We start from the raw sequence: 27,032 nt of genomic DNA, 5'->3' as shown, positions 1-27,032 counted from the left end.
CTCAAGTTTCTACTTACAAAGCAGCTCATGAAAAAACTCGAGCAGTGAGAAGGAGAAAGGTAGTGGCACAACACTTCCCTTTTCACAAGTCTGTATCATTACTACAACTCAAAGCAAGAAGTTCTTGGTCAGTTTGAGTAACACGGTCAGTTTCAACCAAATACACCAGGACTGTATTCACAGTCTAAATTTCTCTCTCGTGCAGCTTAAATCCAAGTTTTCATTTAAATGATGTCCTCGTTATGTCTGAGAGTATCTTATTACTTCACAAAGAAATCAGCATATCAGACACGCGCTGACCAAACGTTAACAGTTAAAGCTCAATGTCCTCTGTGCAGTGCTCTTTTAATATCAGCACTCGCCACTGGCCACACGTGCTCTGTCCTGCTGTGCTTCAGCCATCGCTCGGCTGTGAGACTGCAGGACTGCACTAAGATAACAGAGCACCAAGAACATGTCAGACCGTCAGTCCCTGAAAACTTAAAATGTAGAAATGTTTTTTAAAAAGTTAAGACTTTAAAAGAACTGCACGCATACACACACGCATTAGTTCAACCTGAGGAATAAATTAAAGAAATTCCAAATTTCATTTTCCTGTATTATCAGGTTGGACCACCTGTGACAATGGAGCAGCCTAAAGTAGCTTTCAGTTGAATATGGATACTTTGGTTGTGGTGTTACACTCCTTTGCTTTGTGATATACTTACTTGTGTTTATTTGAAATGAAGTCTCAGTATATTGAAGTTAAAGTACTCTGTGCCTCCAGCTGCATTCTTTCCCTCCCTCTCTCTCTGTAACCGCTTCTACACATTCACACTCTGGTCCTACTTACATTTCGCTACTGTTGCAAAGTTATTTTTATATCATGCAATAAATATGTGTATGTTCTGTATCACTTTGTGCTCTGTCTGTTTCTATATACTCACAGCATTTTCTCAGTCCCATTCAACATACCACACAATCACACAGTGCTTATATTTATAGCTAACGTTCACACACTCACTCAGATAAATACATTAGGGGTAAAATATGTGTTTCTTGGAGGAAGCCCCACGCTCGCTCAATCCTTAAGTGAAACCTACACTGGGACGGCATGTGTCACCACATGGGGATCAAACCACCGACCTTGCAGTTGGTAGACAATAGTGTAGGTTTCACTTGAGGACTGAGCGAGCGTGGGACTTCCTCCGAGAAATTTTTAATTGTCTGACACTTATATCTCTGCATCCTGGTAAAACTGCTACCATCTTCTATATCAGTGTACGGTGGAACTGCATTGATTGCGACATAAAAAAGAAAAAGTCACCAGGCAACAGTTCGGTATGTGCAGCGAGGCTCTGACAATTCAGTGTTAATTCAGTTTCGGGAAAACTTTGATGTCTTGTGTTTAGGGAAGTTGCTTTTTTAAATATGCATTTAAGGTAACAACAAATAGATTTGTGCTTGTCTGCCCCTGGAGTTTACCAGCCCAGGTGCATCTAAGCAAGATTTCTGCTCAAACATTCTGGACGTTTAAATCTTTGTGTTTTAGAGGACCATTAGGAATTACGGTTTTCTCAACTTATTGAGGCTGGCTGCAAAAAAAGAAGGCAAGAAACATCTAAGATTAGTCAGTCAAGAGCTTAGAAACAACTCTTCTAAACCCGAAGTACAGCTTAGTTTTTGAATTCTTGACAAACACCTCTGACTGTTCTACGGTCATGAAAACAATTTTTTTTAAAAAGGAAAAAAAAAAAGGAAAATCCATAAGAGAAATACTGCAGCTAAAAGTAGGTTTTTACTTTTGAATCAACTCCTTATTTTTCTGTTGTTGCTACTATTTCTATATCTGAGATTCATCTCAAACCTTAAAGCTCCTACCCACAGTTGTATTGCTTTGTCCTTCTGGAGGTCTCTGCTGTATTCCTCTCCACGCATTTCATTTGTCTGCTCTGTTATCTATTCTGATGTTTCAGGTTTCTTTAACTTTGACATCAATAACTGTTTACATTATGTAAATACAGCACTTTTGCTATTTGCCATTTACTTATTTCTGTTTGATACCACAAACTTTGGAATTGATCTAATACTAAGTAAAGCTTGTATAGGGGAGAGCAGCGTGTCATGACTTATGATAATAATTTGCTAATTCTGAACACATTTTAATGATCACTGTGATTTTCACTTTCCATAAAAATTAACTAATAATAATTAGTTAATACAGCAAAACCCACCGTTAAGCTTTTCATGTATTGTGAAAAAGGCTTTTTTGGAGACCTGGAATGTAAATGTGTCCGTCTCTAAAGCACAGGCCAGGTCAGCTCCTGCTGTTTAAATGTGCTACTGACTATAAATAAAACAGACTTAACAGTCAAAACAGAAAGACTCAGATATTTTTCATAGTTTATTTTTGAGGTATATTATATAATAAAAAATGTATATGATAAATCAAATAAAGGTTTTAAAGGTAGTACAGTAGATAGTATTTCATTGCAACAAAGAAATATCCTTTCAGGTGTAAACTGAAAGTACAAGTCATTACAAATACAAATTACTTAATAGTGGTAAAATGGTAAAATCACTCTTCTCTCTTTCTGATTCACATGCTGTGACGTGACATCATGGTGTTGCACTCGTGCATGCATGAAAATGTCTGTAGTGAGGTCCTCATGTGCAACAACAAGCGATCAGTGTTTGATGCCTGTGTGTGAAAAGTCTTTTTCAGTATTTGTGTGTCCATTGATTCTGAGGGTTTAGACTGTGCACTATTGTTTGTGCTGACGTTGTGTGAGAGTGTGTTGAGGGAGTTTTCAAGAAGACAATGTTCTGTGAAGTGTGGCTCCTGCAGATGTGTATCCCCTGGCCCCCAGGGGCCGCAGTAGCTATTCAGACTGAAGCAGGCAGCAGAGAGTATCAGATACCCTCCAGTGTGCTCTCCCCCAAATACTCACTCACAGACAGACAGGCACAGGCCAGAGGAAAAAAATAAATAAGTAAATAAATCAATGCCAAAGAAACATAGCCAGGAGAGAAGGAATTCACAGTGAGTCGGGGGTGGTTGGAAGAAGAGGAAAATAACAAGTGGAGATGTGCTAAGCCAGCTGCAGGCCATTTTTGGAGCTTTTTGCTAGCCGGAAAATAAGTGAAGGTTTTCATGTAACTGGTGACTACACCTGCTGAGATATCGCTTTTGAATTGTTAAATACTTTCTTCTACTTTATAGCTGGACACCTCACACATCTTATTTGAGCTTGCAAAGGCAAGGGCTCCTTGACACATTAGTGCTAACTGGGGTCTTTCACATCTCTAAAACTCTATAAGGGGAAACAGACAGAGAAGTAGCAGAAAACAAAAGCAAAACAACCCAGTGTGGTTTAAATATAGCATGAACAGCAATTCTTGTTCTTGTTAGGTTAAAAGTGTTGTGTTGAGGAAGGCCTTCACACTGCAAAAATTCAAAATCTTAACATTTCAGTGAGATAGATGAACTTTTAGAACAGTGCATCTTGAATCTGGAGAATTTTCACTTGCTCAATTGGCAGATTTTTCTTTCACTTATTTCAAGCAAAAATATCTTTTAGTAAGTGAAAAAAATGTGCCAATGGAACAAATGAAAATTCTCCATATCCAAGATGCACTGTCTAAAACAAGTTCAAACATCTCACTGAAATGTTACTCTGTAGCTGATTGTGTCTTATTTTAAGTGTCATAAGATTTTTTTGGACTAGAAATGAGACAAATGTACTTGGTAAGATTTTGAATTTTTGCCATGCATAAAAGCTGCACTCAGCCCGTTACTAACAGTACCACCCAGCCTTACATATTCCTGTTTTGTCGCTCATACTTGGGACATTCACAACATTGAATTTTAAGAGATTTCCCATTTCAATTACCTTTAAGGCACACACACTAACATTAGCCGTTTAACTAGTAGCAATTACATGATAGCCACATTAGCTGTAGTGGCTCGCAGACTATAGTTAGAAAAAATGAGCAATTATTGCAGGCTATATGGGACAGAAGTCGTATGGCAGACGTGTAAACTTGTAAACTTTAGCCAACCTCTGTAATAAAACACATTCTATGATGACATAACATGATGGTCAGGACTTGTGGTCTGGTGTAATATTATGGCTGGAGGTTATTTTCATTTTCCTGTGTATTCGTTTGTGTTAGTTATCAATTAACAGTTGAAATATATTAGCAAGAAGGGGAGCTGAAATAAATGAAGTCACACTTACTTACCCCCATTAACCCGTGGCAGCTCACTGATTGCCAATGTTATTCACATCACTCTCCCAATCATTCAGCTTCATTAGAAACGCCACAGGTTTGCATTAGGGAGTATCAACAAAAGACCTCTGCGTGTTTTGCATCTGTATACACTTTCTGTTTACACAGGGTGTGTGCATTGTTTGTGGGTCTCCTCAGACATTGTATTATTTCCTGTGGTTTTCCTCTGCTGCTGCTGAGGACTGTGACTGTGGTTTCTTATGCCTTTTGTTGGGCTCATGCAACATGCACTCGGACACAAAAGTGCATTACTGCCAGCAGCTTCAGGAGGTGTTCTGCTGCTAATGTCTGAAAAGTTGCGAGCTGTAGTAAAGATTGCAGGGGTTTGTTTTATTTAGGGGTTTTTTTGCAAGTCTTTAGGTTTTCGAATGAGCACCTCATACAGGAATTGCATGAAACAGTCAAAGTTCAAATGAAGCAGCTCCTATGTACTGCCATTAATACAACACCTGATGTTCCTTACATTTTAATCAGCTGTAAGGCTTAACATAAGGAGAACTTTGCAAACTAGCAGCAACCTGCAATCGTTTTATTGTCGCACTAATTTTTAATTTCTGCTGTTACTCAATTTGTGTCTATACATGTGAGAGGACGAAGGGACAGGGGAAAGAGAAAAATATTTTATTCCTGGTTGACTACACAATATTGGACTGATTCCCACTTTGTTGAAGTTGAAGGAAACCAGCGTTGTTTTTATACATATATATGGACTGTTTGATTTAACTGATCTCCCAGCACGTTTCACGGGGTAGGGGAAACTAAAGTCATCTCTGTTTAGATTAGACAAACAAACAAATGTAGCTGCAAATTCATAAGAAAACCTGACAAGCACTGGGCTACTCAGAGGTGTTATTTTGCCATCATACACAGACACATTAAAAGCAGCAGTGCACGTGCCATGCATATTACTGTGCACGTTTGTGCTCAACTGTGAAACTGCAATGACTGAGTTTCATGGTCGACACCTCAAGGCCCATTGAAAGCCATTAACAAAGCCATTCACTCCACCCATCATCACACAAACAGCACTAACGACGCTGCTAATAGTCCTCCAAGTGTACCACGAAGAGGTCCGAGAGGAGAACGACCGTTTTACCTTGTAAAAACAGCTGACATTCAAGTCACAAGCAGTCAGTGGGGAAATGAGTCTCCTATCAATCACACTTCCCCATTCAAATGTAGAAAGTGGTATTTGCTTCAAAGCCACCCCAAATAAAGCCGAGAATAGGGTCTAACATGTAAGCACAGTGACAGACAGATATCTGTATCCCCTCAGTCTGTCTTCCAGTAAACAGGCTGAAACTAGCAACCAGTAAGCTGAGATATTTAGAAAACTGTGCGCCACTGACATTTTAAGATGTATAAATGTAATAATAATAATGATCAGAATAATAAAACATTTAAAGTATTAGTGATTGCCTTGAATATATAAATGGTACGATGCCAAAGCAGGAAATACAAACCTGTCCTTTGAAAAGTAGCGGCCACAGCTGCCTCTAGTTTTGCTGCATTAAGAGTCGAGGTGCAAATGACCAGAAAACCCAAATAAACAATATATATCATCAGATTATCACAATAAGGGCTGTGCCATATCATACCGTTCACGATAATACCGGTATAATGTTGGGCAACGATAAGAAAATGAAATATCGCGATAGAATATGGGTGAAACATGCATGCGCAGTGTTTTTGTTTTCATAGGCACATGGAGGAAAAAGCATGGCGGCAACAGAGAATGAGAAGGGCGAAAGCGGATCGTTGAATGAAAAAGATGAACCAGAATTGTTTTTAAAAATGCTGCAGCTTTAGTGGTGTGGAACTGGCTTAGCTTTCGTCCCTCAGATACAGAACAAAGCACTATTTTTGGTAGAGCATGCTAGCGGGCCGTCGTTATTACCGTGTTTTTTGGAAAATACGGCACACTTAAAATCAATCCTTTGATTTTTCTGAAAATCGACAGTGCCCCTTATAATCCTGTGTGCCTTATGTATGAATTCTGGTTGTGTTTACTGACCTCGAAACTAATTTATGTGGAACACGGCGCTCAAAAATCTGTCAAATGTTTTAGTACGACTTTGCTAAGCTACAAAGCTGCACCGCTTGATGGATTGTCGGAGCATTACGGCTATCGTAGGCGGAGCCTCGCGGAGTGATACGTACTGTGCTTCAACATAATATTACCGTATTGTGTGTGTATAACCTCTTTTTAAGTTTGTGGATATTATACGTGGTTATGCTGAGGATATCGTTATCACAAATTTTCAAATGTATATCGTGATAAATATTTTTGGTCATATCGCCCTGCTCTAATCACAATACTTCATTCACAATCAGTGTATCCAGTGTTTGACACACTTCAGTTGAGCTGATTTAATAGAAGTTTGCTCACCTAAAGCTATCTTAGCATTGTGGTGTTTGTGCGGTTGTTTATAGTATTCCCAGAATATTTTATTTACTTAAAATATCGATATTCGGTGTCTCCGTGCAGCACCATACTTTATCACTTTTTGCCAGAGCTTCAGTAAAAACAGCTTTAATGTGGGTCTAGTGATATTACACATGCTTTTGTCAGATGTGTGTTGCCGACTACGTACTAAACAGTTGACTGAATGACTACATTTAATCTAATGGATAGAGTTACATGCAGATAATAGCGCAGCAACATTTAAAGACACATTCACTGTTCCTATATTTTGTATCTTGAACAGACTCATCTTTACTTTCAAGATTGTCCAACATGCTGCTTTCTTTCTGCAGATATTACCCACAGGTATACATTCGAGACTTACAACACAGTAAGAAAAACTGACCTATCACAGACCACCAGAAGCTCGACAAGGGACAAGCACAAACAGAGTCTGACCGCAGCGCACAGCTGAGTCAGCTCTAACGTGACGAGCACAAATTTAACTAGAAGGCTTGAAGCGTGAAGTTTGTGCAATGTTTTCTTGCAGACGCACAATGTTATATGCAAGACATGGACACTATAAAATTTACAGAGGGAACACTTCCTGTTCCTTACATTCAGAAGATCTGACTGCAGATCTCACCTTAGCGCACCTGGAGAATGAAGAAATACTATTGCTGCAAACTAAGGTATAGGTCTGTGTCAGCACCACACTCTCTTTCCTCAGGTTTACATCAAAGTGTTGCTGTGTTTATGGTTTCCTCAGACGGCTCAACACAGAGCCTGGATATGCTTTGCAGATTCAACATTCAGCATGACTTTACTTCAGAACAGCTGGCTGTATAGCACAGACACCAGATATATGAACAGTCCCACAACACAAAAGTTCACCTTCAATCTTGTGCTGGCTTCTCTCTTCATCTCTCAACTTCTGCTTTCAAAGCTGACGCAGATAAACTCATCCTGCCTTGCTGTTTGCGGTGCATTTGCATGCACACAATCTGTAGCAGTGAGAGAGGCCAAAGACAAACACACAGATCCACAAAAATAGACATACAAGCGCGCTTGTGCTGCTGTCACTGGTGGAGGTCTGTGGTGAAGCAAGTGGGAAGATGAATACACAGCCATCATGGTGATTTATGAACAAGAGGATTGCGATGAATTCAGTGACTTTTATGCATGGAAAGCTGTGGCACGTTCACACTGTTCCATATTCAACAAGCACAGTTTTGTTGCCGAAGCACTGCATGTGTATGCTCTATTTTGTTTGTGTCCCCTGTAAAGGGCATACGTCTCAGCAGTACATCTAATGAGCTGGAGACAGGGGCTCAGAGTCACCGTTAGATACTGATAACAGAAGTATCTAGCAGTGGGACAATGTCAAAGCTGCATTTTTACCTCACTGTTCTAACACAAGGTGCCTTTTTAATATTTACTATTCATTTACTAACCATAAAGGAGTGTGGCTGGCAAGCTTCCCTCGTGATCCCAGCAGTCCACTAAGCCTGACTTAATAAAACTAAATCATCAGACTGACTAACAGGTTTGGTCTGAGTTAACTCCCTCACCAGACCAAGCATAGAGGTTTAGCCATATGCTGTAAGTTATGTAATGTATCTCTGTAACTCTGATGAAAACAGCCTCAGGGAGTTAACTGAACTGTGAGGAAGTTCTAGGAATTAAAAAAAGAACCAGGCAAATGTGACAACTTGATATAAATTTACCAATTTAGCTGCTAACTCAACACTTATATTCAATAAGATAAGCAAGTTAAATCACTTGCAGGTTTGAGTCAGTTTATCGTGATTTTCTCGCTGGTATAGCTTGGAGCGTGGATAAGAGTCTGGCCTGTTCCAAAAATAGCCCGGCTCTAATGACAGTTGCATTATGCTTCTGTATGCTAGAATTTTTTTCAGTGACAGGATTAAAAACTTCTCAAACGTTCTCTAAACAGATTTAAAAAAGGTAAAAAGTCAACACTTTTAGGGCCCCTCTAAATTCTAAGACTTAAGGGTCCAAGACTAAAATGAGGACAATTTCATACATTCATGTCTGAGTCATAACACCGCTCAGTCTATTTCGTTACCGTATGGATTTTGGACTGCTTCGTTGCAGGGCTCAACTTTAGATGTCCAGCTGGTCCTTGGTTTCAAGTGTCAAGAGTTTCAAGAGTTATTATAGTTTAATATTTTATAATTCGTTTTTATTTTTATTTCATTTTTGACTTTTAACTGCAAATTCAGTTTAGCTTCAGTTAGTGTCCAGAGTGAGCTTTCTTGTTTCAGTTTAGTTTTATTAGATTTAGTGTTAGTCTTTATTAATTATTTTATGGAGGGCACATGTCAGATTCAAAGATTTAAGAAAATCAGTAAAAATATTACAATAAAACACATGAATAATGTTTTGAAAGCAGTTGCAGTCTTGTTGACATCCAGAGTCTGAATAAACATGTCCATCAATGCCTCGTCGGGCAGTTTTTTTGGTACCAAACAAGCCCATGTATTTTAGTTCACATGTAAGATTTCTGTATAAGTATTGTTAGTAATCATGTGACCATTAGCTGTTGCTCCTGGGACCCATTGAAACTGCAGCTTCTGTCAGTTACAGCAGTTTCTTTCACATACATATCGGATCATCAACGACAGTGATGCCTAGTCAAGGGTCGGTCGTTGATTGAAGTTGATTGGGGCTTTTTGAGCTCTTTGTCTGGCAGTTAAAACAAGCCAGACATCATTAACATTTCAGTGCCTTTCTGCCTGCGCCTGGTGGGCGTGCCATTTTAACACCTCCCCTTGTCATCCACGTTAAGGACCACAATTTACACACTACATGATTGACTACTTTTCTGCTGAACAGAGATTGTAAATGAACTCCTATTGGTTAGGTCAAGTATGGGGTATTTCAGAAGTTTACTGGAACCCACCCAGTTGAACTATATAAATGAGAGCAGATAAGCTCCTGTTATTTACCAAGCTGCCGATCGCAACATACTGTACTACAGCAGACATGGCACAAATCAGCAAGGAGGAATCCCAGGAGACTCATCTCATGAGGGCAATGAGACAAGTACACGATTTCAAGCAATATCTCGCCAGCCTGGGCATTAAAGTTTCAGTGAGGACTGCAAGGGTTCACTACAAGGAGAGACAACCCTGCCGCGAAAGTCGGTAAGTAATCAAAGGACTGAATTACTGACTGGTAGCCTGCAGAAAATAACTTTTGCTTTTCTGTTTGTCTAATGTTTTCTTGTTTCTTATTAATATTTTACAGCAATATCTTGGCTGCCATTGATGAGATGACAAAAAGCAATGACAAGATGACTGCGCAAGACATTCAGCTAAAAATTGAGGAAGATCTGGGAGTTTCACTGAGCCTCTCCAGTGTACGCCACGCTCGACGACTCCTTGGGAGAAAAACTCCCTTCTCCCAAATGACGGAAGAGATCAACAATGACCCAAGATTACAACGAGTTCTCCAGAGGATCGAGTCTGGGGAGATTTGGGATGATAGCACAGAAGTTCCACAGCAAGACGATCGACCACAGCCGGGACGTGTCATCAAACTTCACATCTGGGGGATGATTTCACAGCATGATGCATGTCCTAAAACCATCTTACATGAAATCCTGGACAAACGCCGCTCTCAGAAACCCAACCAAGTTGCTGCTGCACGGCTGGGCCTTGACGAGGGCTTCTTTGAGGAGATGGATCTAAACCCCACTGCTGCTGCAGAGCCGTCAGCTTTAAAGCACATCAAGCTTGTTGTAATTGCAGTTGCGAAGGACAACTGAGAGCAGAGTGGAAAATTAGTTTGCACCAATTCCTATTTAGATGTACAATGTTCCCCTTCTATATACAGTGTGATATTGTTTTTGTTTTACTGTTGTGTAATGAAACTAAATCTGAAATCGACTGAAATTTAAAACATTGTGCAGGACACTGAACTTAAAATTGAAGAAGATTTCACCGAGTCTGTCCAGCACACATCATGCCTGCCGTCTACTTGGCAGGAAGACCCCCGTCTCCGAATTGGTGGAAGAGATCAGCAAGGTTACAACAAGACGCGCGACCATATCTGGGGGATGATTTTACAACACGATGCACGTCCTGAAGCCATCTCAAAGTTATCCTGTACAACTGCTGTCTTCCTAAATCTGAAAAAATGTTGGTGCTGCACAGCTGGGCTTGAATGATGGCTCCTTTTTGCTGCAGAGTAATCAACTCTAAAGCACATTAAGTCTGTTGTAATTGCAGTTGTGAAGGGCAACTGAGGGGAGAGGAAATTAATTTTCCATTAATGTTCCCCCTCTATATGTATAGTGTGATATTGTGCTAGCTTTAGTATTGTGTAATCAAAGTATTTCAAAATCTGAAATGTATCCGTTTTGAAATCTGACAAATAAAACTTTACAAACTGATTTTTGCTTTGTCTGTTCCACAATAATGACTTGACTAGTTTAGTCCACGGGTTTTGCTCTTTCAATCCAGGGATTAATAATCTGGTTAATTTTAGATTCAAATATTAACAGATGTTCCATTTAAAACAGCGATGACTAAATATAGTTTTAGTGCAGGGGAACTAGCTGACAACCTGGCAACAGCTGCCTAAAGCAAAGTGAAGCTGACATTAGGAATTACCCAACAGAACGCCACGTGAAACGCCACACATCATCACAGCAGTGCTCATTTTAAGCCCTCGTAGTAGAGGGTGTTTATTTTTATGTCTATTATGTAATGCAGCAACACGACTGGAGAAAATTGACTTTTTCATGTATAGGTGAACATTTTCTGGTTGTCTATACAAATACCAGCATTTAACCCAACAAGTGACTATTTAGGAAGCATGTGAACCAGGTTTTGTTCAGAGCTACAGTTCACAGGCTTCCCATTAAATTGTGATCAGAATTACTGTTTGGAGTAGCAGCTGTGAGGCTGTTCTCACTGAAAGCATGTCTGCTCAAATTTGTGTATCAGAGGCAGATTTCTAGAGAACTAAACTCATTAGTCACATGAAAGTAAAGATAATTAATGCAATTAAATAACATTACGTGCGTGTATTTTTAGTTGGGTTTTTTTTTTTAGCTCGGAGGCACTGGTGACAACAACTGCATCAATTCATTAAAAAAAGAAAAAACAATCTGTCAAACTTGAGAAAAAGCTCCAGTCTGACGTCATCACAGTCGAAGGCAAAAACGAGACATTACAGCTGGGAAATTTGAATCTTAAAGGGGCTGTAACTCAGTCATCAACCATCCCATAGTTACTGCATCACATAACAAACTAGTTATTTGTAATTCATGTGTCACATTTAAAAGTCAACTACAGCTCAGTAAAATCACCAAGTTTATTGATCACTAGTAACTGCATTTAATTTGTTTCTGTGTTGATAACTTGATCATAGCAAGTCTGTGCTGATGCAGCTGATTACAAGTCAACATCCTGCAGTTAAATAGATGGAGCCATTTTAGAGTGATGAGCTAGACATGTCTATTTTAATCAGATGTCTGTGGTGGCTGCGACCTCCTCGTGTTGGTTTTGAGACATACAGTTTTGTTATTCACACATTAATACCAAAACAAACTACGAGACAAAAAAGTGATAAATCCTGACAAATGACAAGCTGGAGGTAACATTTAACACTCTTAAATTAAAATAAAGGACCAATGTGATCAATGACTTTTATCTGACTGGTTAGTATTGACGTGGATTTGATTGTTAAGCTTTATTTGTAAACTGTTAAACTACAGCAGCATGCATGTTTAATATATACCTGAACTCTCAACTTATCTTTCAGTTCCAGGAAATTCTCCGCCTTTACTGTGAGACATTTTACATGAGACTACAAATAGGAGAAACAACAAGCAGGAGGAAGTGAGTTCCATTTGTTGTTTCAGTTTGAGCGGTCTGGGTCACTGTGTTACATTTAAACAGCGTTATACAGATATACACATTATACAAGGCCAAAAAACAACAAGCCTTGAATTTAAATGCGTCCGCAGACAAACATGCTGATCACCAGCACAGTGTCGGTAACACCTACTCTGTACTCTCCATACGAGAAAAGTTGTTGACACAGAGGCTGCGATACACATACCAACATGGTATTTAACCAAGTTTTTACCACAGAAATGAAGTGCAGTAATTAAAACTTTTTAAGATGCTGCACATCAGATGGAAAATTATCAACAACAACAACGACAAAAGTCAAATTAAAAGCTAACTCTGACATCTGAAACATCATGGCAGGATCTGAGCAACCATTTTTATGCTCCTCAGATTAAATGCTCAATGATGTCGATGAGTAATAATGTAAATATAAAATGAAAAGGACTTTGACAGGATTTTGGATAATAATGGGGTTCACTGAACTCCAGAAATAAAACAGTCAGTAGAATATATAACTACTCTGTCACAAATACAACCAGATCACAGAGAAGGACGTAAAAGTAGTAGGGGGTAGTTGTAGCTCAACTGGAAGGTTGGTGGTTTGATTCCATGCCAAATATGCTAACCCCAAGTTGCTCTCCTATGCACTGGATGTGTCTGGATGTTAGACAGAAAGTACTATGTACTTATGTTGGTGTGAATGGCTGAATAAGGGATATTGTATAAAGTGCTCAGGTAGAGTAGTAGTAGTAGTAGTAGTAGTAACCACTCTATTTAGCATTATAAAATACAGTTTTTAGGCAATGATTTCACTCTGTGCAAAATTGCTGAAATGTGTGGACAGTATATAAAAAAGGCTGTAATTCAGTGAATGGCACTGAAACACCTACTATCACTGCAAACAGGCAGCTTTATCATCTCATCATGCCCCTCCAAACTCACAGGCTGGTATCGCTCACATCAAGACAATAAGACTAAGCTGGTGATTCAGCAGGGATCCATGTAGGGGCGCAGCAGAGTGAAGACAGAGATATGACTATATAGACTATGATGACTAATACCAAGGCACAATGCTGAAGAGAGAGATAGTAATACAACAGCTGGGAGCTGACTGTGACAAAATATGCATATGGGCCTTGTCCAAGTCAGTAAAGTACTTATATTAAAGTGTTCTAATTAAGCTCTGTGAATATCTCGTAAAAGCATTAACCTCACTAACTGCAGAGGGGATTTTAGTGCTTTTACACTGAAGAAAAATGTGAAGCAGGGTATGTGAATGCAAAACAGTTTTTCTTTTCTTTTTTCCCTAAGCTAGCTCTACTTGTCATAAAAGCTGGCTGACACAATAGCTACTTACTGCTTGCAGCACACACAAATACCAAAGACTGACGTGCAATCAAACAACTGACACACTGACGCAAGCGATTACATTGACCTTTTCACACAGGCACGCACATAATCAAATAGCTGCAGACGGTGTTAGAGAGATACTGACGGGAAACGTAAGAGAAGGCATTACATATCAATCCCACGGCAGTAGCATGAAGAATTCTCATATCACGACATCTAGATTTACCACTGCACAAACTATAGAGGAGCTGCCAGTCCACTGTTTACTGCCATGTATCACACAGCAGGCTGGAGCCAGAGCTTCGTTAGGAACACTCAGCACTACGAGTTGCTTCACTTTGTATACATGACATCTGATTAAAGCGTTTTATATCCCACACCAAGTCTGACTGTGATCCCGGTGGAGGAGCCTTGATGCTGATTTGTCCTCATCTAGCAGCGTGATGACATCTAAAGTACATGATCAGTTTCCCTTACTGTAGTCACAGTATAGTTACAGTTGTGTCATTACTTTTGCTACAAGGTTCCTCAGTTATCTGCACAATAAGAGAGAGAGAGAAAAAAATCATGCATGCCTTTTCCACGCTGTGCACATGTAACGTAGTCAGCTGATTTCAGTTTGTGTTCAGGGAGGAGGAAAATAGTGAAGCAATGAAAAGCTGAGAATGCGACAGTAAGTGCAGACTATGTCCAGGCCAGAAACAACTGCTGATAATACATCAGCCTGTTGCAAGCAACTGCACAGACAGCTAACGCAAAGCTAGCAGTAAACAACCCAGAGTGATGTTAAAAGTATGACCCCCACGGCCAGCAGTAAGAGCCTCTTTACGATAGGGAGTGTGTCAGAGAGTGCAGCCAAAGGGGCATACTGGTCACTGCATGTCAGGACATGTTACAGAATAACTCAACCCTCATGTAACTAATTGAAACAGTAATAGCATTAGCTTTCTCTGCTTAAGCACATTAAGAGTCACTGAATCAGTGTGACACTGGTCCAACCACACCCACTAGCAACTCTATTGTTTCTCATTTCCACACAACGACAGGGAACTGAGAGAGTGCAGAAGACTACTTTAGATGCAAAAGGCATCATAAGCAGAATGATACACTGATCTACTTTCGATCACACATTCCTCACTCATTCATCATTCATGTCAGACCAGTTCTACATGGTCTGACGTGAGCAAAATAAGCAGCAGCACAACTGATCCACAGAGTTTCCCCTCCTAGCTTGTTATGTCAGCTTTAGCCGCAGTGTTTCGAGAGAAGCCCTGCTGACATTCTTTTCCATTACAGCCTCACGCAGAAGAGCTGTACTGCTGTGGACCTGCTTGGTACCAGAGCCAACAACAGCCAACCAATCTCCTCCCCTCTGTCTTCTGCAGTGAAAAACATGTCCATTTGTTACTCAAATTCTTTCAACCCTAAATATGTACTCAAGGGCTACAGTTTTTCAAACATTAGTTCTAACTGAACTTTAATTTTTTCAATTTAAAACATATTGGAAACTGTGTCAAGTGACTGGCTAATACAAATCAAACCTTTACTCCTGTTGTTGCTTCATATTTAACAGCTCTACACTGTTGAACTGCCCCAATCATTCGAATGTGGGGTTGGGTGGGGAATTGGTGGAAGTGCACTGTGGTAAACTGGTGCAACCCCATCAATCATGGATGCAGTAAGCGCCAAATCGCATCAAGCGTCACCTCAAGGCCCTTTACACTGTAAGGTAAAGACCCTACAATAATATATAATAACAGAGAAAACCCCAACAATTATATGACCGCTTATGAGCAAACGTTTTGGTGACAGTGGGGAGGAAAAACTCTTTTTTTTTAACAGGAAGAAATCTCCAGCAGGACCAGGTCAGGAGTGGCCATCTGCCGCAACTGGTTGGAGAGAACAAAGGAAGACAGGATAAAGCGTGTCTCTTAGCTTTCAAAACTCGAGCAAATGGCTCGTCCACTCTGAAATGTTACAGAGCTTGTTGATAGGTAGTAGGAAACAAGCAGCTAGCCAAACGCTGTCAAAACAGCATACTTAACCAGAGTGCCAATAATGCTGCGGCTGACCCAGATTATGACCCACCACGACTTACAGGTTAATGAACTGTGTGAAGTACAAAAAAGAATGCGAAACTTTGCTTGTCATTGTGAAAATGAAAGTGTATTGAGAAGTTGGCATGGGTGACAATCAGTCAAATCCAGGACGAAACTAATGTCATTCACCACCAGTCGAAAGTGTTTTCACTCAGAAGTATAAAAACTATGTGGTTAGTAGTAAATACGGTCACCAAAAGGTTGAATATATGTGAACGTACAAAAAGAGCCAGTAAAACAACAAATGTGACCTTAAGCAAAAATTGGGTGAAGACCCACCATGTAGTTACTGTGTATGTGTTTCACGTACACAACCTGACCAACACTGTAGGAGGATTAAGGTTGGGCGATATTTAAAAATTTTCCAACCGGCATTTGTCAGTCCAGTAAATGACGAAGGCGATATAGACACCAGATCTGCACATTTAGAATTTATACGTTTTGTTTGGAGGGAATATTTTACCTTCTTTTCTTGTTTGTTTCAGTATTAATATATTTTCTGGAAGAGACATTTTGATTTTTACCTTTTTGTTTAATTTTGTATTTGTTGTTTGGTCGAGTGTGTGAGACAGATAAACACTGGAACGGCCTGTGAAAAAGAAGCCAGTCACTCTTTGTTTCCCTCCCCACCATTGTGGGTTTTTTAAATTTAAATAAAATGTTTTAAAGCAGCGCTATTATTTTTTCCGTTGACTGCTTCTCTTAGCTTCAACCAACATTATTAGCAAACTTACTTATGGGCAAAAAAAATAAATCGGTCACACGTTTAACAGTTGATGTTGCACCATTCCCATTTATAGAAAATGTTTGCTTTTGCCTCCGCGCTGCAAGGATTCAATAAACTTGGGGAGGTCAAGAATTTTGTCAACTGTACAACCACCCAACCTACCCAATTGTTTTTTGTGGCCAACAATCCAAAAAGTATTTAGCGGGGCGATCGTGGCTCAAGAGTTGGCAGTTCGTCTTGTAATCGGAAGGTTGCCGGTTCGGTCGTTGTGTCCTTGGGCAAGAAACTTCACCCGTTCACTTCACTTGTTGTTTACTGGTGGTGTTCAGAGGGCCCAGTGGCGCCAGTGTCTGGCAACCTTGCCTCTGTCAGAGCGCCCCAGGCAGCTGTGGCTACAATGTAGCTGCCATCACCAGTATGTGAATGGGTAGATGACTGAATGTAGTGTAAAGTGCTTTGGGGTCCTTAGGGACTAAGTAAAGCGCTATACAAATACAGGCCATTTAAGCTGGATTGGAAATTTAAGACAAGCCAATCCAGAGCCACAACAATTCTAATTTAGCAAACAGCAAAACTGGACAAAACTAGATAAAAGTCTAATCACTTAGTATGCATCACCAAAATGCAGGAAAATGTAATAAAATAAACTGCATTTAAACACACGTGACAACAGAAACAACTGAACTTTCAAATGTGGGCTGCTGCACTTCGTAGTTGGACACCTAAGCAGATGAAAAATACCTTGACATCTCGGTGGATGACATTGTTGTCGTGGCAGTAGCGTAGCGCCTCGAGGATCTGTCTCATGTAGTGACTACGCAGGGGGGGGGAGAGAAAGTGCAAGGTCATTGTTACATCAGAGTTAAGTGTTTGTGTAAATCAGGGTTGCAAATATTGATTCAAATAATTTTAAAAAAGCATCAGGAAGCCTTTCAGGGAAGTAAATCAAAGCCATAACATCTCACCTGGCCACGGCTTCACTGTAGACGAAGCCAGCGTCTGCCCTCTTCACGATCTCAAAACACAGGTCTGCTCCATCCATACTAACACACACAGAAATTAGAAAGAGACTCACGGTGAGAGAGGGTCAGACTAGCATGAAGGTCAGGCCACAAATACAAGTAAGAAGGAAAGGCCATTCTTATTAAAACTTCAAGTGCTGCGCTTCTTTGTGATTGGCTGTGAAGGTGAAATGGGAGAAACAGGTCAGTAGCAGTAATTGTGTTTAGCGTCTGCGAGTTGAGGTAGGCACAGCTGGACCAGCTCGCCTACATGTAGCACAAAAAAAGCTGCTATGATGCTGGTAATATTTCTGTAAGCCTCTGCTATGCTTCAGCATTCTCTTCTGAAACTATTAAGAGTTAGGAAGTAGAAAAGTGTATTTCATAGCACCATTATTGGGGGAGGAGAAAGCTCAGTAGGAAGATCGGGGGTTCAAATCCTGAGGTACCCCTGAGCAAGGTACCGTCCCTACACACTGCTTCACTGAGTGAATGGGTTAAATGCAGAGAGTAATTTTCTACAGGGGATTAATAAAATATACAAAAACATTTTACCTAAACCTTATTTGAAACCCTGAGGGAATATTTAAATACAGTAAAAGACCCATAAAATATTACTATAAACAGATAAATACGGAGCTAAATGAAGCCGATCTTATCTCATGAAAAAGTTAGCTCAGCAGGTCAGAGTACCCCACCAAGAACATCAAAGCAAGTACAGACAGTATATAAAAGATAATATGTAGTCAGCTATACAATCGGACCTATGATCTCGGTGAAGACTTTCCTGGTTTGTTTATGGTCTCATTCACCAGTTTTAAATCGTATCTATCACTCGATGTCCTATTTAAACTAAAACGAAAGTGAAGCAGGTCGTGATTTGTCGCCTGGCTACTTTTTGACTGACAGGTTGCAAACGTATGAGCATGCTGTGAGTTTCTCAGTCAGACACATCGTACACTTAGTACATCTGATTCATATAAACTTTAAACTTGACCGTTGAATGATGCTGTGGTGGCTATGTCCATCTTTTGAATACAGTCTACGTTTTTGCTGTATTTTCACCTACTTTTTCCTGTGTAGAACGTCTTCTGTTTGTAGTACTCGACTTTTCTGAATGTTTGTAAGTGTTTATCCAAATATTAGAATTCTACTTGATGTCAGGGATTTTTGTAACATTGAACAAGACATACTTCTTTAATAAATGAATAAATAAAAATTAAATAATATAATATAAAGAGGCTCCACTGCAAATATTCACAAACCGCTTTGTAATAAATAACTCAATTGTATTTTCAGGAGCCTCTGGATTGAATCTCCTGTCCCAATAAGGGATTTCAGCTCCACCTAAGCCATGTTGAGCTGCCCTATCAGTGAAACCCATAGCCATGTAGACTAAGAATTCAAGGCGTGTCATGGATTCCATGTTAGTGAGTGCTACGCTCCACAAGTGACTTAAATTTCATCTTCAAATGGTAAGCACGAGGCTCTGAGGAGACTTTGTGCCTGCCAGTTTTCTTTTCTTTGTCTTCTCCATGGAGAGACTGCACTAGAACGTATAAGAGGAATGACGAGCAGTCTGTCCATGTCTGCATCAGCAGACAGTCTCTGGTGACTGTACCTAATGAGCAAATTCTACGCAGTCAGTGTTGGGCCTCAGGTAGTTTGGATCAGTGACTGGATGATGACGTTGATAAGCTTCAAGCAACAATAAGAAAATAAGAAAACTTATGATTGTCAAATACTTAGGAAAAACAACAACTTGCTAGACGTATAATTGAAGGATATAGAGCATTACTGGTGGCGTGGTGTAGCAGAAATACTTCTAAATGTAAAAACTACCAGAGAGATGGTGATCAGCTGTCCCACAACAGCCTGCGTCTATCCTGGGACAGCACATCAACACACTGTACTGGAAGACTAACACAGAGACTGTACAGAAGAAGGCGACGAGCCATCTCGATTTCCTAAAGTCGTCGAGATTCTTGAAAATGTTAGAGATTTTCCATCAAACTGCTGCGTACACTTTGCTGTAGTCTGCTGAGTCTGCATCAGAGCAGAGATGTAGAGGAGGACACTGAACAAACTGATATCCATCACGGATAGTCCTGACAACCTTCTACACCACTCAGTGGACAGTCAGCACGTTCTCTAACAAACTGATTCAAGGCTTCTGAATATCTTTCATATCTCATCGAACAACTCTAACAAATATCAAACAAGAACTTCCACCAATGCAGCTCCCACTCTGAGCAGTATTTACTTTTAGAAAAACATTTGTGAGTAGGTAATGAATAATAGTAATGATTTGTAAATGACTGGACGTCAATAACTTATTATTATTATTTAATATTACACTAAATTATGTTTCTAACTAACTAGGCAAAAACACTATGTTTAAAGACAAACTTTATACAGTATATTCTATATGTCAACACCACACTTCATAGTTTTTATAATATTTTTTTGACGATTTTTAACCAATAAATCATGAAGCTGACCTTGATTACAAATACAGGCCATTTACCATTTGAAGATCTCAGTGGATGTAATGCACACACAAATAGATTGTTAACATGAGCCCACTCTACACACCTACAAAGTTTGATCAGAATTCATTCAAACATTTTTAAGCTCTCATGTTTACAGACATAATAACAAATACTACCAAAACATTCAGTCATGTCGAGCAGCCTAACAGTGAATACGTCCTTGGAGGAGGTAATGACTCTTAGACAGGTGTGTGCAGTGAATTTTTATTCTGTTTCTGCTTAGTTAACTGTGAAATACATTAATATTTTTACTCTGATTTTACTGCCTTGTATTTATTTAGAGTTTAGATTAGATTTAGTTCCTGGTTCGGCCACACTGCATTCTAATTTATTGAGCTACATACTGGTCAGCCTATTTAAGCTATTTGTTATACTTTTTTTTTTTAATCTGCTATAACCAAATTTGTGAACGGGGAAATTATTTCCAATAATTGAAACGATTTCCCAAAATCTGGTATAAATAAATTGCATCTTAGATTTTCCCATTGAACAAGACTAGACTTGTTCTGCAGCTTATGCATAGAGAAAACAGGCAAAACTGCATACTGGTGCACATTCATTCTCTTGAATGAATTTGGATGGGAATGAGTGAAATGAAGGATTTTTGCTGACTGTCACATAAAATCGGTTAATTTTATAGTCTACACGCTAAAGCGAGGTTCAGTTTTGTAAATCATAAGCAATCATGTTCTTTTCACAGTGATGATAGCACTTGCATGGAGCTCCCCACTATGATCCAAGTGTTCAGGAGGAGGAGCTGTTGCTGTAATGGTGATGCATTCATGAAAGCCCTCTGGAGGGATTCACAATAACAGCACGGCTCTAAAAACGACTGCTCCTCAACCGAGCTGAAACAAGGCTCCGGCCACAGCGTCTCAATGCACAGGAAAGCGGTGCGCTCGCGATCATTAAGCTGCTGGGAGCAGACTTTAAGGCAATTAGGCCTTTGCGCACAGGCTCAGTCTTCCTTAGGTGGCTGTTTTAAAAAAAACACACACATATACAGATGATGGAATGACAATCATCAAATGCACACAACTTGCACACAATTGCAGCCAGGCCATTTAGCCACAGCTGATCCCGTCTCTCATAATTGCTCTGTTCCCAATTACTGGAAGCCTATTCTTTATTGTCACTTAGTCTCTGTGCCAATTAAACAGGACTCTGATGTAGGACTTGGCTACAGCACATCCATATTTTTCTGCACTCCTATTACCGCACCACGTTCACATTTTAGTCTCTGTGATTAGTGAGGAGTGAGACCTGAGAAAAAGAGCGGCACGAGGCCCTCCACATTTATCCACTGCATTTACTCCCATATCCATTCCCCTCTCCAAGGCCCGTAGCGCTCCGATATCTGCCTGTGGTCTCATGAGCGTGTCAGTGTGTGTATGTGTGTGTGTGTGTGTGTGTGTGTGTGCAAATGAGCTCCAAAAACCATGAAAATCTCTTTAAATGGCGCTTGTCTGCATATCCTTGAAAGTTTTCTCCCGGTGCACCAAGCCATGTGATAGAACTACGCACGAAACCCGAGCGTTCGCCTGCTCAGCGATAACAGAATTAAATGATAAAGGAATTAGTTCTGGAAGAGGAGAAAGATGAAGATACGGAGCAGGCTGGGAGGAGCTCCAGGGGATGATGCAGCTCTTGGAAAAGCTGGAAGTAGCAGCAAGTGTGAAATCTTAATCTCATCTTTTTTTTCTCCCCCCTCCCCTCATATATATATATAGACTGCACTCATCCTCTGCACACTGCCCCCCCACAAAAAACCCCTCATCTAACAAGCTTTTTCATATCAGCTTTGATTACATAAAACCACTGCAGGGTTCACTTTCTCTCCACGCCCTCCTCACACTGTCATCCTTCTGCTCTGTGTCCTCTTTCCTCTGTACCATCCCCACTACGCATTCTCTTACAGATGTGCCCCACTGTGACACTCGTCCCCCATTACCTATCTTCAGCCTACATATGTGTTGGTGTGAGGAATTTTGTGTGTGTTTGCTGAATCACAGCCTGGGACTTACAACTCAAACACCATGTAGAGCATCCCATCTGAGCTGTAGGTCTCCAGCAGCTCCACAATGTGGGGGTGCTTCAGCATGTGGCAGATACTGGCCTCCCTCTTCAGATCTGAAAACACAGAGAACAGACAGAGAGAGAGAGTTTGGAGATGAGCAGAAGTGGTGCAGTGTTGTATACAGAGTGTAACATTAGGCCAATACTTTTTGCAGCTGAAGACAACTGTGCATTTAGGACAGGGGTGTTCTTTTTATTTCACTAAAGGCCACACTGGGTTCAACTTGAGGGGGGAAATTAGACCCCCCGCATCAAGAGCAAGACACACAGTATTCAGCTTATTGATACCCTGTGATTCCTTTGAAAATTACACCACCTCGCGTGCAATTCCATCCAACCAGTCAGCTGCGTACCCTCAAGTAAAATCAAAGCATTTTGTAAATCAAGTCTCATATTGCCCTTTCACAGGCCTGAAAGTGACAACTCAGTAGGTGTTGGTTTTCATTAAAAAGTAAAAATGAAAAACTCTTTGATCACATATTTCACATGTAATATACAGCCTAACCTTCTGCCCTCAACAGGCTGCACAGAAACTTTCTGAAGCCTGTGTTTCCTGCCCACGACTCCAGATCTCTGCTGGTGTGCTGATTCTAACATCAAAAGCATGCAGCAAATGATGATCTTTAAAAACAGAGACCGTTGCGTATGGACACATGGATCTCTCTGTCAACGTGACTGATAGGAAACTTTTCTTTAAACACTTTACATATCTAAATATGTAAAGACAAAACAAAAGACCAACAATGATTGACTTTGCACATCCTACTGATGTGCAATGTACATTATCCTCACAATTACGTGTTTCAGGCGTGGGTGTTAGCTCCCGTGACAAGCCCGTTTCTGAATGTGCACAGCCTGCATTCTTGATGAAGTCAATTTTGTTGTGGGTGCCTGAGCTTGACTGAGGGCTCCATTATAACTGCCATGTGGGGCCTGGCGAACGGCACCATGTGACAAAGTTGACTGTAAACCAATTTATAACTGACGTCACATCCACAGTCACTGCCACCTCTCCTTTGATGACACATCAACACAGAAGACAGAATTCTCTGAAGCAGTCTTGGTGGTTACAAATTGAAAAAATTAATACATTTTTTTAAAACTTTAAAATAAAATAAAAAATGGTTTGAAGGTGTTGTCTGAGTGGCGACACCTAGCCTGGATAAATGGGATGGCGTGTGTTAGATGTAAAAACTGTGTCAAATCAAACATGCAGATCCATCTTCTGTGTCGACCTCATGGAAAATAAAGGAGTAGCTGTACTACCTAAGAAGTACCATTTAAGTAGAAGAGATTTTGCCCTCTGGCCACGCTAATTTAAGAAGAACCTAGTCTTAAAAAACGGGATCTATTTTATTATTTTCTGTCACTTTTATAATACTACAGTGGTGACTGTTCTCATTAAACATTTCCAAGTTTTAGGTGGCATCAGTGTAGTTACAACTGATGTGAGCAGCAGGTGGCTGCCCCTCCTCTATCGGTTCTGCCAATCAAAAGAGAGGTTTTCCTTTCCACTGTCACCAAGTACTTGCTCAGAGAAGTTAGAGTTGAATCCATGTTCCAGTTCAAAAAACTCCTTAGAAACTTCAAAAGGAAATACTCCGTTTGGTATAGGATTGTTGTCGGGGCAGAACGCACAGGAGACGCTAGTCACCGTTAGCTCGCTCGGACATTTAGCTGCTCTGTTGTCATGTGGCTTAAAAGATTGATGATATGATCTCACTGAAGTGCACATGTGCATTCTCACATATGGCTCTATCTTGAACGCTGATAAAAGTGACAGCTGCAGCATATGTGTGAAGGTGCTATGGTGTCACCAGCTGATTGTTTTCCTCTGCCTGCTTTGGCTTCACCATGAAAAGTGAACACCATCTCATCTGGTTACTCCAGCACCTTGCTGGCATGCAGAGCAATGCCACTAGCAGCATTTTGAGAGAAATGTATAGGATGTGTTTTCCCCTTTGTTCTACGTTTCTTATCAGGGATGAGATGCCTTTTATGAACCACATATCTCTGTGACACGTATGGCTGTTTGTCTTACATTAATCTAGTAACTGAACCTTTCCCGTCTCTCTGCCTCAGCATTCGACGTGAGCTTGTCTACATCATGGTTTCAGAATCCCAGAGGAAGTTATGTAGCTTAACTTGTGTAAAATGCATAGAAAATGCATTGCTGCATTTGGCCTGAACTCCAGAAATTGGCAAATTGGTAAGTCTCTGCTCTCCTTTGGTTCAAGTGCAGTGCAGTTTGTATCTATCCCATTATTTTACATCCTCTTACTGCTGCTTGGCAATGAGCATCTACCACTTTAATTGGTTCCTAATGAAGAGGAGGGTTAATGGAGAGGGTTACTGAAGCTGAAAAGAACAATGCGGGCTGGCTGTTTAGAGGAACCGCTGGGGAGAGATGACAGACAAAAGAAAATGCACACACAAAAAGAAGCCAACCAAAAAACAAGAAAACCCCCACAAACCCCCACAACCATACAAATCCCTCCTCCTCATGAGATTAAGAACAGCTAAAAAAAAAAAAAAAAAGACAACTGGATATTTGATGGAAGCTTTGACAAGAATGATGCGCACAGGGAGGAGAAAAAACAGCTCAGACAATCAATATTCTGTCACTGTGTCTGTTGCAAATGAAAATGGTTCTGTCATGTAGATGGGATGGAGCAAGGATGGAAGGTAGACATGAATCTGCAGCATATCGGCGGACAAAAGGGGACTTGCATGAAAATTAAACGACACAGTGGCTACTAAAAAGCATCTCACACACTCCTTCTCCCTGCTTCATTTCCCTTCATCATCATTAGCCTGAAGATATTTTTTGGACCCCCCCACCCCCCTCCCCAGTGCCATTCAAATCAGGCGCAGCTCCAAATCTGTGAGGCAAATATGAACAACCTTAGGCTTTTTCGCTAATGACCCCTTTTTCCTTCTGCCTAATCATGAATCTAAATGAGGCAATTAGTGAATAACAGCCTTAAAACACTGTGTCGTTGTATCCATCCTAAAAACTCTCATCAGCTAAGCTACCAAAATTGCATGGACATGAATTGCTCAGGTTCTGATGGCAAATTGAAAATAAATATCAACATCACTGTATAGTTGCCGTTAGTGAAAAAGCCCCACAAAGCCACTTACGCAGACACAGTGAGAGGCAAGAGAGGGAACATTTGCATTCATCAGGTGGGCAGTGTCGCTGGCTGCGTAATCATCTGCTAATAAGTTCGCTGTATCAGCTTAAAAGGTGACGTGACACGTCAGTGTTTTGTTCACCGCTTGTTTCTGCCATTGCAGGTTATGAAATTGGATTTGACAAACAATGGGGATTCGCCTTGAGTATGAACATCTGAACATCTCTTTCTATCTCTCTCTCTCGTCCCTCCATTCAGTTTCCCGCTCCTTTGATCTATTCAGTCATGCTTGGCAGCTGCTCTGAGAGCTTCTGAAGGTTGAAGCCAACCAGAGAAATATACATGATGTACGTAACCCTTCTGCATGAGCACAGTCTCAATCAAGAGCACTTAACTGTATTAACTGTTAAGATCCATCTCTAACTGAAGCACAGCTAAGCTGAGCCTATATATAAACACTCGAGTATGTGGTATACGAGAGCTAAATATTCCCCCCAGTGAGATATTTCCCCAGCTGTGGCTGCTGGAGGTGATTTATGGACAGGAAGACTATATGGTGAAAAAGGCGAGGCTGAGTAGATGCTTCTGGTAAGATGTCATGAGCTAGCTCACAATCACCACACACCCCAGCTATGACAAAAAGTTAGCGTATTGTTCCGTCATGTATCCAGTGACATTTAATTAAGCTCGGAGCTGAAGCCACAAGCCACTTGTGCTGCCGTGAGCCTGAGCACCAACATTAAGCCAACCCTTGGAGGACAGGCGCGACGCGTCATCTAGCTCTAACATGATGCTAATGCCGCTAAAGCTGGGATAAGTGTTACCTTAAGGGCAATGCGGTCCGCCACTTTTAATGTCATCTGATGAACTGGGCTGCTCATGCCCGGCACTGTAACTCCTGCTGGAGATTGCAGAAGTTGCCTAATCAAATGAACAGCTGTTGTCACACCAGTTTTATCCAGCTCAAAGAAAAAAGAAGTTAAAGGAAGAAACTTCTAATTCGTTAAGTTTGGCGTGCGTGCATATGCAAGGTGGAACAATGCCATCGATCCTAAACGATCCAAAGTGTAAACGTGAGGCAGGACAGAGTAAAAGACTTAATGACTTAAAATGTAAAAATAAAAACAAAAACCAAAAAACAGAGTGGAAAGATAAGACTACAGATAAGGTGTAGAAAATTGTAAAGGCAACAGGGTGGGCCTATGGAAACATACTGAAATTAAAATCAATGGCATATGAAACTCCTGAACCCATCTTAATTACTCTCCCAAGCTTCTTCCAGTGCCTCAGATAAATAGATGCACTATTTCCCCAAACATGAACTCAGTGAAGTGGTAGGAAAATCAGGTGGGGGCATTGTCCGAAGTTCTCCTTTCATGTAGCACACACTTAGCAGGCCACAAGAGCTAAAATGGTTCATGTGGACAGCTGTAAATAAAGTACTGTGTGGAAATGAAAAAGCAGTGGAGGGCATTCTATGCTGAGGTTGACTCTTATACCATAAACAGCAAACCCAGCTTAAAGCT

General features: G+C 40.5%; 1 protein-coding gene across 16 annotated transcripts in view; it reads right to left on the bottom strand.

Moving 5' to 3' along the window:
• Positions 1-27,032, bottom strand: part of caska (calcium/calmodulin-dependent serine protein kinase a) — a 167,091-nt gene that overhangs the window by 72,280 nt on the left and 67,779 nt on the right. For all 16 annotated transcript variants that reach the window (XM_005745515.1, XM_005745516.1, XM_005745519.1 and 13 more), the window contains exons 3-5: positions 22,318-22,423; positions 17,706-17,783; positions 17,482-17,554 (exon numbers count right to left, since the gene is read on the bottom strand). In XM_005745515.1, coding sequence (XP_005745572.1) covers positions 17,482-17,554; positions 17,706-17,783; positions 22,318-22,423 — 257 coding nt within the window. The remainder of the gene's footprint in view (positions 1-17,481; positions 17,555-17,705; positions 17,784-22,317; positions 22,424-27,032) is intronic.

The sequence above is a fragment of the Pundamilia nyererei genome, unplaced genomic scaffold (genome assembly GCF_000239375.1).
Source record: "Pundamilia nyererei isolate P.nyererei 1_Seehausen unplaced genomic scaffold, PunNye1.0 scaffold00160, whole genome shotgun sequence".
In the NCBI taxonomy this organism is placed as follows: domain Eukaryota; kingdom Metazoa; phylum Chordata; class Actinopteri; order Cichliformes; family Cichlidae; genus Pundamilia; species Pundamilia nyererei.
Note: the sequence above shows the minus strand (reverse complement) of the source record. Positions and strands in the feature narration are given on the sequence as shown.